Source organism: Paramisgurnus dabryanus, chromosome 20, assembly GCF_030506205.2.
Source record: "Paramisgurnus dabryanus chromosome 20, PD_genome_1.1, whole genome shotgun sequence".
Taxonomy (NCBI): Eukaryota; Metazoa; Chordata; class Actinopteri; order Cypriniformes; family Cobitidae; genus Paramisgurnus; species Paramisgurnus dabryanus.
This window is the reverse complement of record NC_133356.1, coordinates 17,122,352-17,141,667: the sequence shown is the minus strand read 5'-3', so window position 1 is coordinate 17,141,667 and position 19,316 is coordinate 17,122,352. Positions and strand designations below refer to the sequence as shown.

The window sequence follows — 19,316 nt, the reverse complement described above, 5'->3', positions numbered from 1 at the left end:
GACTCCTTAGCTTTCTGTGAAGAGGGGTAAGCATGATGCATTACTCTGCCTCTAGGGCAGCCCACCAGAGCATCACACGGCAATCACTCCAATCAACGTCGGCTATGATGGATGTCAAATGCAACAATAGTGGAGATTTAAATTAAGCATGCATAAGAGAAAGAGTCATGGTTTACTATTATGTTGCTTTAAGATTCAAATCAATTACTTGAGCTGTTTAGCATACATAAAAACATTAATAAAGTGTAGTGTGAAGTGTATATATTAACCTGCAGGGGAATAAATGGTATTTGTCAAACACACTAACACAAGCCGTGTGTCTGAAAAATACAAAAAACACTAATGAATTGCTTTAGGTGCAACTTTTTGGTTAATTATAGCATGTGATTTGTGTCGTATAAATATTTCACTTAGTCTGCATATTAGCCACAGGATGGTTTTGTTTACATAGCTGCATGTAGGTACATAACCATATACATGATCTGTATTAAGAAAGCTCAGGTTACTTTAAACCAGACACACAGTGGTATTTTCAGACATATGGTCAATGTAAATCAATAGAGGCAAGCCAATGCAGATTCATGATATGTACCTCTGCCTCCGTTTCTTTTTTACTGTGGTTACTTTATAAGATCATGTTCAGATAAAAGCTTTAGATGCTTTCTAACAGTAAATAAGATCACAATATTTACCGTCAGATTCTGTCAAACAGATTCTCTTTGGTATTGCACAAGTAAACAATAAAAATCTATTATTTACAAGTCTATACTGTAGATCTTTGCAGTGTAACTGTTCTTAATATTATGCTATCACAGCTGTGCATTTATATACTGTACATTAAATAATAATGATGATGGTAAGTACTTGATTAAACAATATTGATTCAAGAAGTGCATACTGCAGTTGTTGGAGCTTTAATTCCAATAAAGTCCCGCTGGGACATAGTTTAGCACACTAGTCATTAGTCAATTCCCAAAATCAGTTCACCAGTTTGCTTCACTCACAAGCACTGCTTAGTTGAAATTGGTAATATGATATTCTCAAAATGAAAAGCCTTCTCATTAACTAACAGAGTGAAAGGCTCACTTGAGTTTCAGTACAGGTTCACATGCCCTGTGCCTATGTGTAAATAAATACAGGTTCAGAACTTTGTTTTGTTCAATCGCTAGATAAAGGAAGATATACATAATTGTTTTTTGCTCCTGTACAATATAGAAAAAAAACAGGTGTCCATAGCATAATCTAGACTGTTTGTGTTTACAACTACTTATCATCAGCAGTCGTTTATGAGTTCAAGCACAGATCCATTTCTGAGAACTCTGAAAGAGAGATTAAATCCTTGCATCCTGACAGATTTTATCCGCTAACCACTTAGTGACAGAGTGGGATTTGGTGATGTTTCAGACATGGCTAACTTGCCGCTTATGTAGGAGTCATTAAAAGTTTATTAACTCAGCCATGCAAAGAAACTAAAGAAACTCCAGGGTATCAAAGTAGAAGATAACGTGAACATATATAGCAGTGGTCTCCAACATGGTACCCGCGAACAGGTTGCCTGCAGAGTCTGTGAGTTGCCCGCCAAAGCACATTCTGTTAATAGCCTCAATTTTAATATTTATTTATTACATGTTTTTTATATTAGCTTGGCTTCTTTTATTAACATTTTAAACAATGATAAAACCTATCACACTCTAAAAATGACTGTGTCATTTTTGACTCAAAATGAGTAAATATTGAACGGAACACACCGCTGGGTTGTTTTAAACCAACTGCTGGGTTATTAAACCCCATGGTTACATAACATCAACCCAACATTTGGTCATTTTTAACCCAGCACGGGGTAATTTCTAACCCGTGTGTTCTGTCCAATATTTACCCATTATGGGTCAAAAATAACCCAGCCATTTTTGGAGTGCAACATAATATAAAATAGGAAAAAAAGTTTTGAGTTGACTGTATAAAAAAGTAGCCCTCCTTATTGTTTAATCCATTGTGGTAGCCCTTGCTCACAAAAAGGTTGGAGACCCCTGAAATAAATGGTTTCATCGGACACACCTGCGGTGACGCGATTACGCGTCTGGTCGGAACTCTACTTCCGGTTTCAATTTTTTAATGGTTTGACTAGTTGCTAAACTAAACTCTTGAACAAAAACCTTGTCAAAAATAACAAATGTTTTGGTTTCCTATACTACGTGTTGCTTATTTTGCTTGTTATATAAATAAACTTTACAAATGACTTTGTTGTTATTTATTCTTAACAGAGTTTACTGGAAGTTACACGTTGACCACGAAAGCTGCTTGTTTATGTTGTTACTGCTGAAACCGTCTATATAACATACAAACCATAAGGAACTTAAATGTATTGCAGAGGTGATAGTACACCTTATGAAATAAAAAAATATATTTTTTTGTATATTCAGTCTGTCTGGAAGGTCCTAGGTCTGTTAAGTAGAATCGAGAGGTTTGGAGTTGTACTGATGATTTTCACTCCCATTAATACATGAAGTGACAGATGAACATGTGTTACGTGCTAATTTCCATATGCGCATGTGATCTAACAATTATAACGTCCCTGCTTTTACATTACTGGGATCAAGAAAGTGTGGGTCCAGTGAGCCGTCCAGCTTGACCCCTATTAAAGGGCTGTCAGTCGGAGAGCAGATGGTACCCACTCTCTGTCTCATGATAGCACCGAAGGGGGGTGGCCATGGCAACCGATACATAAAGGCTACCCCTGAAGTACTGAAATTGCTTGTTCTAATTTGTTAAGTACCACTTCAGTGAATTTGATTTAATCACTACATTCAGTTCTTAACACAACTGACATCAAATAAAACATTGCAGGTGTCCAAGGAAGACAGTAAATCTGATCTTGTGGTCTCAGCTCATATGCCTATTAACTAATTGAACACAGGACCACACAGATATCAGAGATACTCGTAAAATAACTTAATACAATGAAAATATCAGTGATGTTCTTGATGATGTAAGATTGTCTTGTTCAGTATCAAAAAACATCATCCTGGACAGATTATACAGTAACACAATATTACACTAAAGATCAGCAGCATCAGATTTTGAGAAAGAATTTCTTGCGGTACAGCAGGTAAGCGATGAAGACCCAGAGTGCAGTACCCCACAGGCTTTGGAAGAGCTTCTCCCAGTGGCTGTCCTGAAAACGCATCTCCCAGTTAAAGGGGAAGTAAAAGCCCAGTAGAGAATGACCCACATAAACAAAAATGGAATTCATTCCTGTAAACAAAGTAAGCAAAATGAGATTTATTGGTGTTGGTGATTGTATAAAATGAAATGAGTTTAAGTATCTCTTGCATTCTCCTACCAGGATAAATGAAAGGTTGTCCTCCCCACCATTTCTTAACATCCATGACAAAGAACATCACACCTAGCAACACAAAGGACATGAAGCCCATGCACGTCACATATGACAGAGACCTGAAGAGAAAGATCTTGTTGATTAGACATCAATTTATTTTTACACACCACCAATCAAAACACATCTATCTATAATAAGCCCTAAAGACGAAGCATTGCTTGTAGTAAATCGTCTCCAGACTTTGAACGATTAGCACACAAATCCGTCACAACAACCCCATCTCCATAAATCTCTCAGAGATGCACTACATTATTGAAAAACTTTCTGTCAAACACTTCTTGTGTCAGTAAGCACAACACAATACACAATAGAGAACTACAGTAAATAATGGATGGCGACACTGTAGTTTTTGTGCTTAGAGTCCAATAAGAAACATAGAGATCCAAAGTGTGTCTTTGGCACCTGCTCAGTACAACCATGTCAATAAGTCACGTCCCTCTCTGTTCCTAAGTGCCAGGATGCCCGATGGAATTTTATCTAATGTAAAGTGGCTGCATCCCACAGCATCGTTTATGTCAGCTGAAATCAAGCCAAAGACGACTCTTGGCTGGAAGTTAATTACTTTTAGGGATATAGACAGACATACTGAGGGGCTGAATAAGCTGCACATGATGGACTGCCCATACAAGTCAAACAGGTACTATATGTGCCTGTAAAAGGACATACAGGAGAGCACATACTGTCTGTTTGTCTGACATCTGCCAAAACATAATGAAATTATGGATTTATTTGATCATTTTGTAATGTTCTTTGGTCCTTCCCATTGTGATGAATGACTAAGGGAGTTTGGCCTATGTGCGACCTCATGTTTATACCCCTGTGAAACAGGAAGTCATAGTTTTTTTTCGAGGGCGCACGATGGGAAGCCTGTCCCAACATGCATGTAGCACGTCATATATGTTGCTCGTCATTTCAAAATATGTGTTCGGCGCGTCATGTAAACTTATGTGCATCTTGTGTGATGTCAAAATACGAGCCTGTTGCAGACACGTCTAAAGGGTTTATGATAAAAGAGACGCTCGCGTTTGCCAGATACTCGCTTAATCTCATGTGTAACCAGAGTTAAGTGTTAAGCGATTTTCTTGCGAGTATTTTATCAACACGAGCTTCTCTTTTATCATAAATTGTTTCGACGCGTGTGCAGCAGGCTCGTATTTTGATAAGAGACATGATCTGCATGGTTCACATGACGCAACAAACACATATTTTAAAATGACGAGCAACACACATGACACTCCATGAACATATTTTGCGCCCATTTTTTTTTTTTTCTTGTCAAAAATGACAATTGTTTCGCTGGATAAGACCCTTATGCCTCGTTTGGGATTATTTATAGTCCGTTGAAACTCCGTTGAAAAAAACTGTTAAGTGTTGAGTTAAGTATTAAGTGTTGGGCTCTATTAAAGTCCATTAAAATGAGAAAAATCCTGCAATGTTTTCCTCAAAAAACATAATTTCTTCTTGACTGAACAAAGAAAGACATCAACATTATAGATGACATGGTGGTTAGTAAATTATCTGGATTTATTTTAAGAAAATGGACTAATCCTTTAAGACGGTAGAATACTAATGAGGAAGTTTAAAGATCAGTGTTAGATAAACATTTCGGTTCCTACATTTTCTGAAAAACGGTCCCAAGCTGTCACAAGGGCAGTACCCTTTAAAACAGGTCTTATTTCATTTAAGTACAGATATGTATACATTTGGTACTAATATGAAACTTTGAAGTACTAATAAGCACTTTTTGGTACCCTTTTTGAAAGGGTATACTGCCCCTGTGAAAGCTAGGCAACATTTTTGGACCATTTGTAGTAATAATTGGGGAAACGTTCATTCATTTAGGGGTTAAACATGATAAATGTAATAAGACAGATTTTGGTAACATTTTATTTTACGCTGTCTTTGTTACTACATGTTATTATTATAGTAATAACAGTTAAATATGCATAATTACATGCAACTTACCCTAAACCAAACCCTAATCCTAACCCCAACTTTATAGTAAGTACATGTTGTTAATGATTATTACTTAGTACTTAGTAAATGTAAAATTACACTGTAACATTGATACCATAAAATAAAGTGTGACCCAGGTTTTTTAAGAGAGATTTTAAGTTATTTTCTCAATTTGTTTTTATGTATGTTCAGATAGGAAAATGTAGAATGCTTAAATATTGTAACAGAAAAATAGACAAAAATTTTAAATATTTTTACAATGTGTAAATTTGAAAATATCACAATGGCGTAATTGTATGTTGTACATTTCAGGCTATGAATTATTTTGAGGTGTTAGGTGACTGAGGGGCTGACCTCATCCTTTTCAATTTCACAACATGGACACAGTTTGGCAAGATATATAGTTGGGGAAATAAAACCGCTCACTCTCTCCTGGCTGTAAAGAAGAGTGATCTAGTTGGATGCATCACCCGCCGCGTCTCACTTTTCTGCCAGTGGGGGTGATTATTTACAAGGCGTTCTGTCATTAGAGGTAAGTAAACGTGTGTTTTAGCAGCCTCTGATTTGTGTCGGCTGGAGTCTCATCCTTTTTTTTTTGTGGATGGAGAAGTGGCTGGATTTAGAGGGTCAGGAAGCACTTACCAAAGGTTTTTATTGACAGGTATAAATCCTTCGTCTCTTGTGCACTTAGAAAGGATGGCTGCAGAGATTCCCTGAGGGTCAGAATAAAGCAGATTTCAAATCAATGCAGACCTGTAAAGCACTATCAGACACGAATCCAGCACCACCATAAAGAATCAAGCAGATTAGCTTATGTTCCCGGGAGGTGAGTCCCTCCATGTAACATACAAAATGCAGTTTCATCTCTTCATTTCTGTTGCATAACTTTTTTGCATTTGTTCATTTGCTTTGTATTCGCACTTTATGTACATGCACAATCACACACAAATCCTAAACAGCATACTTCCTTACATTTACATTTGTGCACTTTTTACGGTGCATTACATTTTATCATTGCGTGCAGAGAGAGAGAGAGAGAAAATGCACACAATGATAAAATGTAATATACAATCTTAAATGCTAAGATTACAGTATTGATAAAACAGGTACAATTGTTTATACATTTAAAGAAATATTATGCCTTCGCGAGGGGGGACAGTTCGGCATCCAACGCCGTTTGTTAGGAGGATATTCATCATTTGTATAGATGACAGAATCAATGGTGTGGAAATAGCCTGGCTGGCTTTAGATTGAGTCTCCAGGCTATGCAGGCAGGATGTGGGACAATCACTGCTATGTGGGGCAATCGCTCAATTTCAATCTCAAACTGCGGGGCAGTGATCGTTGAACTTTAATTAACTCAGGGCGCTTGTTTATAAGGACACCAGCATACAAACAGCATAAGATCCGACAAAAGATTCATGCAAATAGTAACAAAAGCCCCGCCCCAAAACACATTGCTTGTACTGTATATGGGTCAAATGTAATTTTTGCTTAACTAAGATGTTATGTGTATCAAGAGCACATTACAAGAGCACCACACAAGGGGCTGTTCAAGACATTTTCAACACTCAATGCTTCCCAGAGATGTCAATGATAATTGATTGTGTGCTTCTCTTATGAGATTCACAAGGTTTATCATGAAGTCTTAAATGCGGTCTTGTTGTTGGCTTGAACCATTAGTTACACTGTATGCTCTGCGGTCCAATAAATCTCCACGCATATCTATTATTTTTTGTTAAATGAGTGCTGAGAAGTAAAGAGGAAACACATTGTATTTAAAGCTCCTCTACTGTCAGCACAGAACAATAAGTAACCTTCAAATCTTCAAACCCTCATTGTCATATTTTCAGACAACAGATTAAAATATTTTGCATTTGCTAAATTATATACAAAGCTCTTTTTGTTTCACATCAGAGGCTGTGGCAAAGTGTGAATTGTGCTGGCATAATTCTTTGCTATTGGCTAGTTTATTTTATCATGCTTCGCCTGTAGGCAATGTGAAATAAATCTCTGTTCATTTATTTCAGCACCTCGAGCGGTTTGGTCCCGTAACACTGGCCAATATGATTCAACATGGAGCTGTAATGGCCCGATTTGTCATAGAACTTGGGAATAATGAAATTTAAAATACTGGGATCAGGAAACTGTGTATTGTGGGTCTGCATCGCAACAATCTCTCTATCCCAGTATATTTCACTGTGAGTTTCATGATAAAGCTAAATAGATTTATCGCATTACGTTTAATTAGGTAAAGCATAACATTTCTGCACCAAAAACATTTCCAAGCAGAATAGCAAAAATAATGCAAATTAATAAATAATGTTTTCAAGGTGCCAAATCTACACCCATCTTTAATTTTAACTGTCCCACTCCAGTCGTCCATTGGTTGACCCAGTGTTGCTGTCTCAAGGTTGCAAAATGTTGCAAAGACAAACAGAGCAATGTTTTAATTTGGCAGGTGCTTTATCCAAAACGAATTACACTGCATTCAAGATACATTTTATCAGTATGTGTGTTCGCTGGGAAGTGAACCCATTACCTTTGCACAGCTACAATGCTCCATCAACTGAGCTACAGGAACATTCAGACACAACGGTAGCTCTTCAAAGGTATAATGTTCTCACTTTTGGGGGAAATCAAACACACAAATGGCGTACATACAACTGTGTCTGCACCCATTAAGCTGAGATTCAAAGCCTTCTAGAAACATCTTTGAAAAAAATGGCTTGCCAAAAGCAACGAAGTACTACCATACTGTGAATCTTAGCAAAGGAAAGAAATTCTACAGGAATACAAAAATCCCAGGACATTGCCTTAGTTTCCCAGAGGGGCTAAAATGGGTAACACTTATTTTTCATAATAAAATGAATTAGACTTGATGTCAGTTCAAAAGCGAAATTCAGATAATTACACTCAAACAGCGTGTTGTTAAATAATTTGTCATAAATTAAAATATAAAAACAAACAAGATGCAAGCTTTGCTAAGACCTAACATTCTTGCCTGCCATTTATTACCAGCAGTGCAAGAATGACAGAAAGCAAGCAAAGCCACTGCTAAGAAATGTGGGCCATGTGCCCCAATCATCCCCAGCTTTATGTCCTGAGTTAGCCAGACAAAACTCCTCCATCAGCACCTGTTGTCTCCAGAGAGATCATTCCAGCAGCTCTGCCACCAGAACTCCAAAACAAAACCACAGCAAGGTCTTTCATGGAAGAGAATCTTAAAATGTGCAGCTCATTTTCTTCTAGCTGCTTTATATGCTGTATCTTGCAAAAAATCTTCTTTAATAACCTTGCAAAATGGCTAATGTTTCAGTCTAGATTAAACGTGCCATTTAACTTGAGCTTGCTTAACGTGGCATGGGTATGAAAACAGACAAAGACCAATGCAGACGTTGGGGAATGTGGAGAGGGTTAATACCTCTTAATGCTCCTGCATGCTGCAGATGAACTGCTTTTCTGTAAAGGGTAAGACATCAGTAAATGAACTCTGTTACTTTCTTTGTCCCAGCGGCTCTGGAAAACATTTCTAGTAGCACATGGCCATTTCCCCTGAGATATGGGTTTAACATCCTTATGCACTTCCCACCCGACGCAGCTTCTGCTGCCTTTGTCTGTGGGACCACCCAAATTGAGCACTTATAGTACCCCGCAATTCTGCCAGGCTTTCACTATCATCATATCAATCTAAGATCGAATTATTTTTTTCAAGAGTGCAAAAAAGGTAATCTGCAGGCTAATTTCAGGTCATAGCTTATTCTAGTTTCTCTGCCATAAACATGTTAACTTTTAGTCACATAAGTTTCAGTAACACTTTACAAAAATGTTGTATTTGTAAACAATTAGTTAGTTAACCTGAACTAACAATACTTCTACAGCATAAATTAATCTTTGTTCATGTTGATTTCATGCCTTTAATCATAAATCAAACATTTTAGCTGTTAATATTAAATAATGCACCATGCACTTAACATGAATAACTATGAACTATAAATTAACAAAAATGTTGTTAGTTAATGCATTTACTAAAATTACCCAAGTTTCTCTATTATGATTTTTATTTATTTTCCTGGTAACAAAAAAAAATCTGCCCAAATGTATTACTAATTCTTTTTGAACTGTGAGCTGCTGTTATATAGCTATATTTGTTGGAAACTATGTATTTTATTTAAGTATTGTTTGTGTGCATCTTAAAAAAGTGCTAAATAAAAAGTACCTACATTTGTATTATTATTATGTTAAACCAGAAAACCAATTGAAATTAAAATGCACCACATATTCTAAAACCACTAGATATCCATGAGCTGAAAAAGCCATGTGGTTCGATCCCAAGAGGGGTCTGATACCAATCTCTGCCTTGGAATTCATTTAGTGCATATATACGCATATCATATGACCTCTACCTATTTCATTAACTGTCTACAACTACAAGCAATATAACACTTGCACAGACAGGGCTTTGCTGTATTGCATATTCATTGCTGATGAAATCTGTTAAATAGAACGGAGCCATTCTGTTTCTAAGCGTTCACGTACCAGGATGAGGGCCCACACCAGAAATCGTGTCAGGATACTGCGATTCAATTCGCGGAAAAACAGAAGAATCTTTCCAGCCTGAAGACAAAAAGATGTGGATTATTTCTGGGCTTAGACTAAATACTTTCCCTAAGAATTTGATTAAATTTGAAAGCTAAATATTTAATATGTATTAGAATGATCCGTATTAGGCCTTGATTTTGGGTCATACGGGTCACAATGCTCTAAGGAAACTAAAAAAATTCATATCAAACAGACTGGCAGATGATATTATCATAAGTCATACTAATATCGTGTGGATTGGGCAGAGAGAGAGAGAGAGAGAGAGAGAGAGAGAGAGAGAGAGCAAGAGGATGTGAGGGGTGGCTGTGTCCCTGACAAAGAGCTCAAGTTTCACCGTTCCCCGCACGGCTGTGAAGTTGGCCGCGTTCACTGATGAATTTGGTGATGACGAATGCCCCTCAGCTGAGGACGCCGGAGCGGACGAGCACAGGCCGAGAGGCTGACACCTGCCGTGTTCTCTAAGACATGTTGATTGACGGGCTCGGCTCTAACTGTTTTTCGCCTCCGCCCACTGGGATTTCAACAATGCGGCAGAGTTTGCATGGCAAGTTCTCACCGGTCACCGGGGCATTGTCACAATCAAAGGGTGAGAAACTTTTCGGACCTTTGCCAGAGACGCGCGCACATCTGTCCATAACAAGAAGAACGACTGACAAAGAACAGATGTCTGTCTCAGAAAGTTGCAGGGGCCTCAACGCTTAATTGTAGTTTTGTCATTGTTCGCTATTACTGATCTACACTGTTAGATATCGCTGTAGATTTAGCAGCACTGTACTGTAAAAATCCACAGTACTATACTGTATGTGTACATTACAGTAAAGTACTGCAGTTCATAGTGCATTCTGGGTAAATTTGTTTGAGCGGGAAAATTTTACAGTATATTTTGGTCTTGATGTAACCTTGCTGTAGCCATTGCTGTAATGTGCCAGGTGTACTTGCAATAATCAGAGAAAGTGCGCACGAGTCAAATCACACAGAGGGAGAGAGAGCACAACTCCTGGCTGCAGCTGAAGAAGGAGGACGATTGATTTCTGGCAGTTCGGTGAGTTTGGTATATTTTTTTTGTTTCATGAAAACTAAATTTTTAGTAGAAGAATTTTGTCATATTGTTTTAAACGTGCAATGAGAGAGAAAATGGTCGCCAACAAAGTTTTAATCTCCCTCAGAAAGTAAGCTAACATTACACAGATGCCTACCGCTGCTTTAACTCGCTTTACACCTTTATTAATGAATATAGGGTTGTTTTAACTAAATTATGACGGTTTTGGTGAGTTTATATTTGTTGAAAGTGTGGTAACAATGAAACTATTTTTAACAAAATGGACAAAGACCACCCGCCAGCGCGGTCTCGCGGTCCCAGCATATGGTCGTTTATCTCGGTGTTTTATCTGTTCAGTTAGCGGTAGAGAGAAGTATTAAGTTCGACTGTTTGGCAAGGCTGACTCGTAGATTAACGTTAGCTGTGCACGTGAAAAAGCACAGTTTCATATTCACATTAATCTGTATTTGCGTCTTTTTCAAATATGAAAAGTTGGATATAAGAATATCAACATAAACAGACAGGACTCGACACGCCGTAAACTTAATATTCAACACAGACCGTAGTAATCAACTCCTCAACAGAAGTGAAACCAAGAAACCTCATATTTAACTGGATATATGCATTGCAGTTGTAACTGCGGCCAAATATCGTTCAGACCTGGGCTCATCTTATTATCAGATGATTGCTGCGCGCTTATTGTTATCATTACGGTATATTAGCAAAACCAAAGCATATTTTCTTTAAAGCGTTTTACACGCCCAATAAGTTGTCCGATACATTTTGGATGGCATATTATTTCCACCACTTCAGATGTATTACATGCAATATAAGTTTCCAAAACACCTCAAATCAATGCACAAAAGGAGGATGGGCTCCGCATTTACGTAATAGCATGACAGGTACCTTCTTCTCGTCTGTCATCTGATCCTTCATCTCTGGATGTTAAATAGTCCATTATAACATCGTGTAGGACACTGGCATCAACAGGATTGCTCAAATTGCGGCGATCATGTTAATCCTTAAAGTGAGCAACTTTGTAAAAAAAAAAACTTTGCGTGAAATAGTGTGTTACACCGCCGCCTGTCCGGGTGAAACATTAAAGAGGCAGGCTTGTTACCTTGTCACTATAAATCGCTATTTCCTCACTAAATACATTTTCAGAGATTTTCTGTAGACAAGATGTTAGAATAATAATTTAATAAAAACCCAATTCTGACAAAAGTTACATTTGACTTATTTAGTTACTTTTCTGAAAATCTTATTCCACTGGTATGCATCATATTAAACAGAATGCTTTCAATGTCAGCCAGTAACACATCATATCTTTTTTTTACAGCTCTAACGTTACAGTTTGCTCCACTTTGCTCTGTGGTTTATATGTTTTCTGTAAGTATTGACCACATTTATATATAGACTGTAAAAAAGTCTACTTATTTCTATGGCTAACAGATTTTGTAACATTTGTATTTTTTACAGTCTTACCATTGCTTGTAAGCTGGATTGAGTAAGATGGATCATCTTTAAAGGAACCAGGCAAGTACAGGATGTACAGTTACACGTTACTAGTCATGTATTTTATATTAAATGCTTTTACGTCACATGTAAAAGTACACAGGAATGTGGCTGATCACTTTTTATTTGTAGTTTACATGAGTGTCCTTGCACTTTTCAGGAGTTAAGGCAGATGTGGAGGCACAACGGGTGACACCAGACACACACCAAGCACATTGTTCGGTAAGTTTACACTTTACCACTACAGTTTCTTTAAATACCCATGTATACACTCATACATAATTCCCACACGCAACACTGTCACACGACCACACACACCCACACAGAATAAAATATTGTATCCAAATCAGTAACAATTGTACTTTCTGTTCAGGACATTCAATCATGACATGATCCATGTGGATGCTGTCCATTGAGGAAAGAGTTTGTTCAGAGGTAAGTGAATCTTCTGTATTTTAATGTAATTAGGTGTGGAACATTAGAATAAAAGCAAAAGGTTTCAGAATAGGGGTAAATTCAGGGCTGAGTTTAGGTGTTTTTTAAGAATCTTTTTCTATCTTATATTTGTTGACTTAAAGTTTGTGATATTTCTAACAGGTTTCTGGACAGAATTAATCCCAAAGATGGGAAAAAGTGCACATCCAGACAAGGAGCAAGCAAAAAGACAAGGAACTTGGTGCAGAGAAAAGCTGTGGCCATTAACCCCCATGTGAACAGCTTCATGCAGTCCCTGATAGAGTTTGAATGGGCGACTTCAAACTAAAGGCCAGTGTCAGTCTGCCACAGTTTAATGCATTTATTTTTAGTGTTCAATAAAATTCAAATAGAATATTTAAAACTATGGGCCAGTGTTCTTTTTACCACAGTTAAATGTTATCTTTTAGTTGATGATGGACTTAAAACTTCAAACTATGGAACAGTGTTCTTTTTACCACAGTGAAATGTTACCTTTTAGTCGATGATGGACTTTAAACTGAAAACTTCAAACTATGGACCAGTGTTCTATTTGCCAGAGTTAAATATATTACAGCAGGGGCCTCAAAACTTGTTTATACTTTATAATATTTTATTTTATTTTACTTGTTTATTATTGTTTATCTTGTTTTAAATGATTGTTTCAATTACATGTTTTTTTAATAAAATTTTTGATATAAACATTGCTTGGATTGCCTTTTAATTCATAATGTCATGTCAAGGATAGCATTTTTTTACTATATTAATAACTATAGATTTAAACCTAAATATCTAGCTATAATACATTATTGTATTAACTGTAATAAGTAATAAAAAGTATTTATGGGTCAATATAGACATTACAGTAAATTACTGTAAAAAATAAGCTATTATTGTAAAATTACAGTACAGTACTGCTTTGTAACTATACGGTACTACTTTGTGTACTGTAAAACTGGATTACAGTACAGTACTGTAGAACCAAAATACAGTAACTTACTGGCAACCGTGCTGCCAGTACCGTACTGTAAAAATACAGGGAAATCGTTAACAGTGTAGGAGTGATGTTAATCAATGTGTCAAGGAGAAAAGACATAAAAATATAGTCTGTGAAATGAATTGTTTGGATATGTTTGGGCTTCTGTCTTGTATAGTCTCATTTGTCAAGTAATCACTTATGTAGAGTTGACTTTGGTGCACTTCCAGCATAACCTTAAACTGTGTTTTGCTGCTCTTGTTGCTGCTGGTTACAATATTTGATATCGCATAATACTATGTCTCTAATTTGATTGGAAAAGAGTCGTTCCAAGTCCTGATATAATTTAAAACAGCAATGTAACATACACTGTTGTAGCACACTACTCATGTGTGTTTGTGGCCCCCCAGAGACAAGCTGTCAGTTTTTTGATACTCAATGAATGATATGAAATAGTTGATCCCGCTTTGGCAGCTTTTGAAAAGCAAAATGAAACAAAACAACTAGCCATAATGCATCAATACTCTCAATGTAACAGGTGCACTCAGTCATTTTTCTAACTGATGCATAGACCCCCAACATAATAAATATAGTACTAATGAAAAATATGTGCATCTTTAAAGCCACAAAAATATGTCAGAATTTTTTAATAAAATATCCAAAAACCACTTGCGCAATATGATATATTTTATGCAGCTGTGCACTTACATGATCCATTATCCAAAAGTTTCCAAGGATTTGTAAATCCAGAGACATTCCTATTTTAAAGGTGCAGTGTGTATAATTTAGGAGGATCTATTGAAAGAAATGCAATATAATATACTTTCAGTGGTGTATAAAGACCTTGCATGATGAACCGTTATGTTTTTAATAGGGGAGAGCGGGGCACAACCTAACTCTTTTTAGTTTTGGCTCAATCATTCAAAAAATATTTAGGTTTGATTAATTATATTTTTACACAAGCAACACACACAGCTCTGCTACAAATGAACATTTGAAGTTTGTTTCTAGTACTTACTATTCTTTGACAATTACACCAAACGTGACAGAAGTGCAAACATTACAACTTACCCCATAGGTGGGGTAATTGTAACAGGTAGGGGGTTAGTTGTAACACTTGCTAAAAATTAAGTTTGCAGGCAAATATTTCACTACTATTTTGTCTCAATACTTGAAGTGGATATTGTTTATATATCTGTCTATAATAGACACGTATCCACACTTTATTCGTTCATCCAGCTCTTTTCTAACAATAGTTCAATTATAAATGGATAAAAATGTCTGAACATGTGAGAAAAAGCGGAACGATTATGACAAAACATTTTTTTTTTATATTTGACCCAGTCTGTAATAACCATACTACAGTTTCAAAATCAAATTCTGAGATAATTAGCATCAAAGTCTGATTTTACCCATTCATTTAATTATGATTTCAATCTTTGACGTGACCTTATTCAATCAATATTAAAGATATGAACTAAAATAAATTTGACAACGACATGTTTGTCCTGTGGTGACTACTCTAGCTTCTCTATGTGTTTCGAAAGGGGTTATTGGTGGCAGAATTGTGCGTTCACACCAGACGCAAATTATATGAATAAATCATGCGCAGTTGGACATAAGAATATTTTGAGTTAACTTGCTTCATTTGCTCGTGAAATTCAGACACAAATTTGCTCAATTTGTCGGCTTTTGCTAGCTTGTAGTCTCAATGTTTGTAAATCAATATGTGATATATTGAACAGCTACAATGATTTTGTACTCCATTGTTGTTTCGTATTTCTGCCTCAGCTCACTACATCGTAATCACATCACTACTACGTATCTGGCAACGTTCAGATTTTACAACTCGTTGTAACACGATGTTACACGCGGCAAACGCGAATTGCGCCGCAGGATGTCTATTACGTCATTGTATTGACTTAAGGGATAGTTCGGCCAAAAATGATATTAAACCCATGATTTCCATCCTTCACAGAATAAATCCAAACGGCTCCAGGATGATAAACAAAGGCCTTCTGAAGGTAATCCGCACGGTGTTGTTGTAGAAATATCCATATTTAAAACTTTATAAACGAAAATAACTACCTTCTGGTAGCACTTTTCTTAGTGACGTATGACAAATTCCGAGGGCGGGGGCACAGAGCAGCAGCAGAGTAACCTCCGTAAGCTGCGTAAAGCTCTGATCTCGAATGCAGACGCTAGCGGAAGCTAGTTAATTTTGTTTATTAAGTTCTACAACAACACCGCACGGATTACCCTCAGAAGACCTTTGTTTATCATCCTGGAGCCGTTTGGATTTACTTTGTGAAGGATGGATGCAAATTTTTTGGACTTGAAGGATGTGAACCTGTAACTTCACATTTAATTAACTGAAAGATCTAAAACATTTTCTAAAATATCTGAAAATGTGTTTGTCTGAAAAACGATGGACATATTCAACTCGGACAGCTTGGGGGTGAGTAAATAATGGGTTTAATATCATTTTTGGCCGAACTATCCCTTTAACATGTAAATCATTTGCGCTTAATGCTTCATTACCGTCTGCTGTGGACACACCATGATGTGTGCAATTCGGTTGCAATTCGCAACCTCACCACTAGATTCCACTAAAATCTACACACAGCACATTTAAATAATGTCTCGTCCCCTTGTCATTGTCGCCTATCAATGAAGTAATAACAGCGCCATCCTCGTTTTTCGCTTTTAGAAGTGGTGTGATGGTTATACAGCATGCACATAGCTGTGATCAAACATACAGGTAATAAAAAATGTATTTACCTGCATCCCAAAGAAGCCCATAACTATGGAATTGATTGTACCCAGAACACCTTCTGGGTCGAAGGGCTGTGTGGTATGATACAAAGCCTGAAAAGCAGATTAAACAGCCATAGTAACTAACAAAAAAATGTAACAAGCTACAAAATGCTGGGTTATTTTCAACCAAATGTTGGGTCAAAAAGGGACAAACCCTGTCGTTGGTTTAAATTAACCCCCAAAAATGTTATAGTTATATACCCAACAATCTCAAAACAACCCAGCATAGTTCAAATACAACCCCACTGGTTGGGTATATCCCTTTTTGACCAACGCTGGGTTGAAAAAAACCCCAGTATTTTTGGTGTAATGTAAATGAGTCAGAATTTTTTTTTTAAATGATTCTCACCTTGCAGGTTGGATGCCAATATATTCTGTCCCCCAACAACCATCTGTCTATATAAGCGGCTGCTCCTCCTGTACAGTTGGAATACTGACCATTATCTCCAATCCCACCAGCCCCCAAATATCCACTAGCAAAGGTAACAACCAATGATCACCACATCACTCAAATTACTAAAGACATGCAGCATTACATTCAACAACATGCTTTGCAAATCCTGAACAATTCAAAACATATCCGAGGAGACCGGTCATTTTTTATTAAAGTAATAGGACTTAGAGGTCATCATATGCGAATGTTGTATTGTGTCTAGCAGGACAAGGACAATCTTTGTGAGGTCATTCTGTATTTTATTCAGACAGAGTTATCAGTACCCTCCATTTGAGCATCAATGTTATAAAGGGTCAGACGCAATGAAAAAGACTGACGGAGTTATAAATGGAAGGTTGAGCAGACAGAGGGGAGAAAAACAACGAGAAAAGGAGAGAAAGGAAGATGGATCCTTTCTTCCTACCTCCTTTTAGTGCACACGACAGACTGAGATTGGCTAATTATCCCCTCTGAAGCGGCCGGCAAACACTCATAAATCACAGATCTCATAAGAGCTGCACAGCACGGGCTTGTACGACACGCACCCTCGTGCATTCGCGGTCACAAACACAACGGCACACAAACGATCGGTATTGCAGTGACTGCATATATATGCACATTCATGATGTAAATGTATGACATTAATGTTATCCCACATATATTCTCAGATGCCAACATACCCTGTGTCAACCCCTGAGTGAATTAGCTTGATGTATGAATGACATTATTGTTATGTTTATAAAGGGATGAACTGCATTTAAATCAGGCTTGACAGAAATATTAGAATGTAATTATTTAATGCACAGGATTTATATACTATATCACTGTGTTTGTAGTGTTTAATACGACAGTTAATCTTCTTCACAAATGTGTATGGTCAAAGGCTGCCACTTATATGAACTCACGTGGGGCAGTTTGGAACAGGCAGTAAGAATGTGATGCACAGCCACATGACTTCCAGTAAGGTAATGAAGAGCCATTCGGGCCAGTACAGAACCACGTCCTGAACAGGGTTCCACCAGTGATGCTAAGGGGAACATGGGGAAATTGCAAATTCAGTGTACACTGTAAAAAAAAGCGCAGTATGAAGTTAAAACAACTTGGTTTTGCAACCAAGTCAATTCAACATATGATAAGTTGACATAAATGATACAATTAAGTTTAAAATGTTTAACTTAAAGGTGTATTGTGTAACTTTTAGAAGGATCTCTTATTATCAGTGTTGTATAAAGACCTTACTTAATGAACTGAATTGTTTTTATAACGTTAGAATGAGCCGTTTTTATCTACATACACCACGGGTCCCCTTACATGAAAGATGCCATCATGTTTGTCCGGTGGCAGCTACCATATGCATTTTTAAATTACGGTGAGCTGTTGGTTGCAATATCACAATCTCACCACTAGAAGCCGCTAAAATGTACACACACCACTTAAATTTTTTTTAGTTAAAGAGCACCTATTGTCCAATTCACATTTTTATATTTCCTTTGGTGTGTGTGTGTGTTAGTACATGTTAACGATATGCAAAAGCTACAAACCCCAAAGTAAACGATGACGCGAGTTATCGTCTCCAACATAAATCTCTTTTTTTGGACTATAACAAACACATGGATTGCTGATGTGGACAAGACCGACATTATCATAATTCCTCCAGCTTTGGACTTCCCTTCATTTTAACAATGAAATAGGTGCCCTTTAAAGTAACATAAAAATATATGTTGATTTGACAAAAATGCTGCATATTTTTTTACAGTGTATCATAAATACACACATTAATTTTTTAGAAAATTACAACTGATTTAATAAAGAATTTATCTATCAAAAGTTTTCCTCTATTTTCAGCTTGGTAACCAAATATAGAAATTCTATATTTTTTGTAATTTTTTTAGTAATTAAATTTGTGGGCAGAATGGAACCTATGGGTAAACCACGCCCCCAAACGTGATGAGCCAATCACGGTGCGCTTAACTCAATACACTCGGACATTCTCTGCTTTTACGTCCATTGAAATGCACTGCAGTTAGTCAGTTTTCATTCGTTTTTATATGTTTTTTCTTGTCATTTTAAGTTTAAAATGGTAAAACGGTGTGCATGGGGTACATGCAACTACGACACTAGGTATTCCGAG

General features: G+C 36.9%; 1 protein-coding gene and 1 long non-coding RNA gene across 2 annotated transcripts in view; one reads left to right on the top strand and one right to left on the bottom strand.

The window, feature by feature from the left end:
* Nucleotides 1-2,776: 2,776 nt before the first annotated feature.
* The window catches only part of LOC135787022 (heparan-alpha-glucosaminide N-acetyltransferase), a 35,334-nt gene continuing 18,794 nt past the window's right edge, over nt 2,777-19,316 (bottom strand). Inside the window, exons 12-18 of the mRNA XM_065296716.2 lie at nt 18,091-18,212; nt 17,102-17,225; nt 16,717-16,803; nt 9,890-9,967; nt 5,993-6,063; nt 3,341-3,453; nt 2,777-3,252 (exon numbers count right to left, since the gene is read on the bottom strand). Of these exons, the coding sequence (XP_065152788.2) occupies nt 3,071-3,252; nt 3,341-3,453; nt 5,993-6,063; nt 9,890-9,967; nt 16,717-16,803; nt 17,102-17,225; nt 18,091-18,212 (777 nt within the window). The 3' untranslated portion in view covers nt 2,777-3,070. The remainder of the gene's footprint in view (nt 3,253-3,340; nt 3,454-5,992; nt 6,064-9,889; nt 9,968-16,716; nt 16,804-17,101; nt 17,226-18,090; nt 18,213-19,316) is intronic.
* On the top strand, nt 10,690-13,695 carry LOC135787023 (uncharacterized). The gene is made up of 6 exons (XR_010547029.1): nt 10,690-10,994; nt 12,331-12,380; nt 12,471-12,527; nt 12,667-12,728; nt 12,880-12,941; nt 13,104-13,695. It is a non-coding gene; the product is annotated as an uncharacterized lncRNA (long non-coding RNA).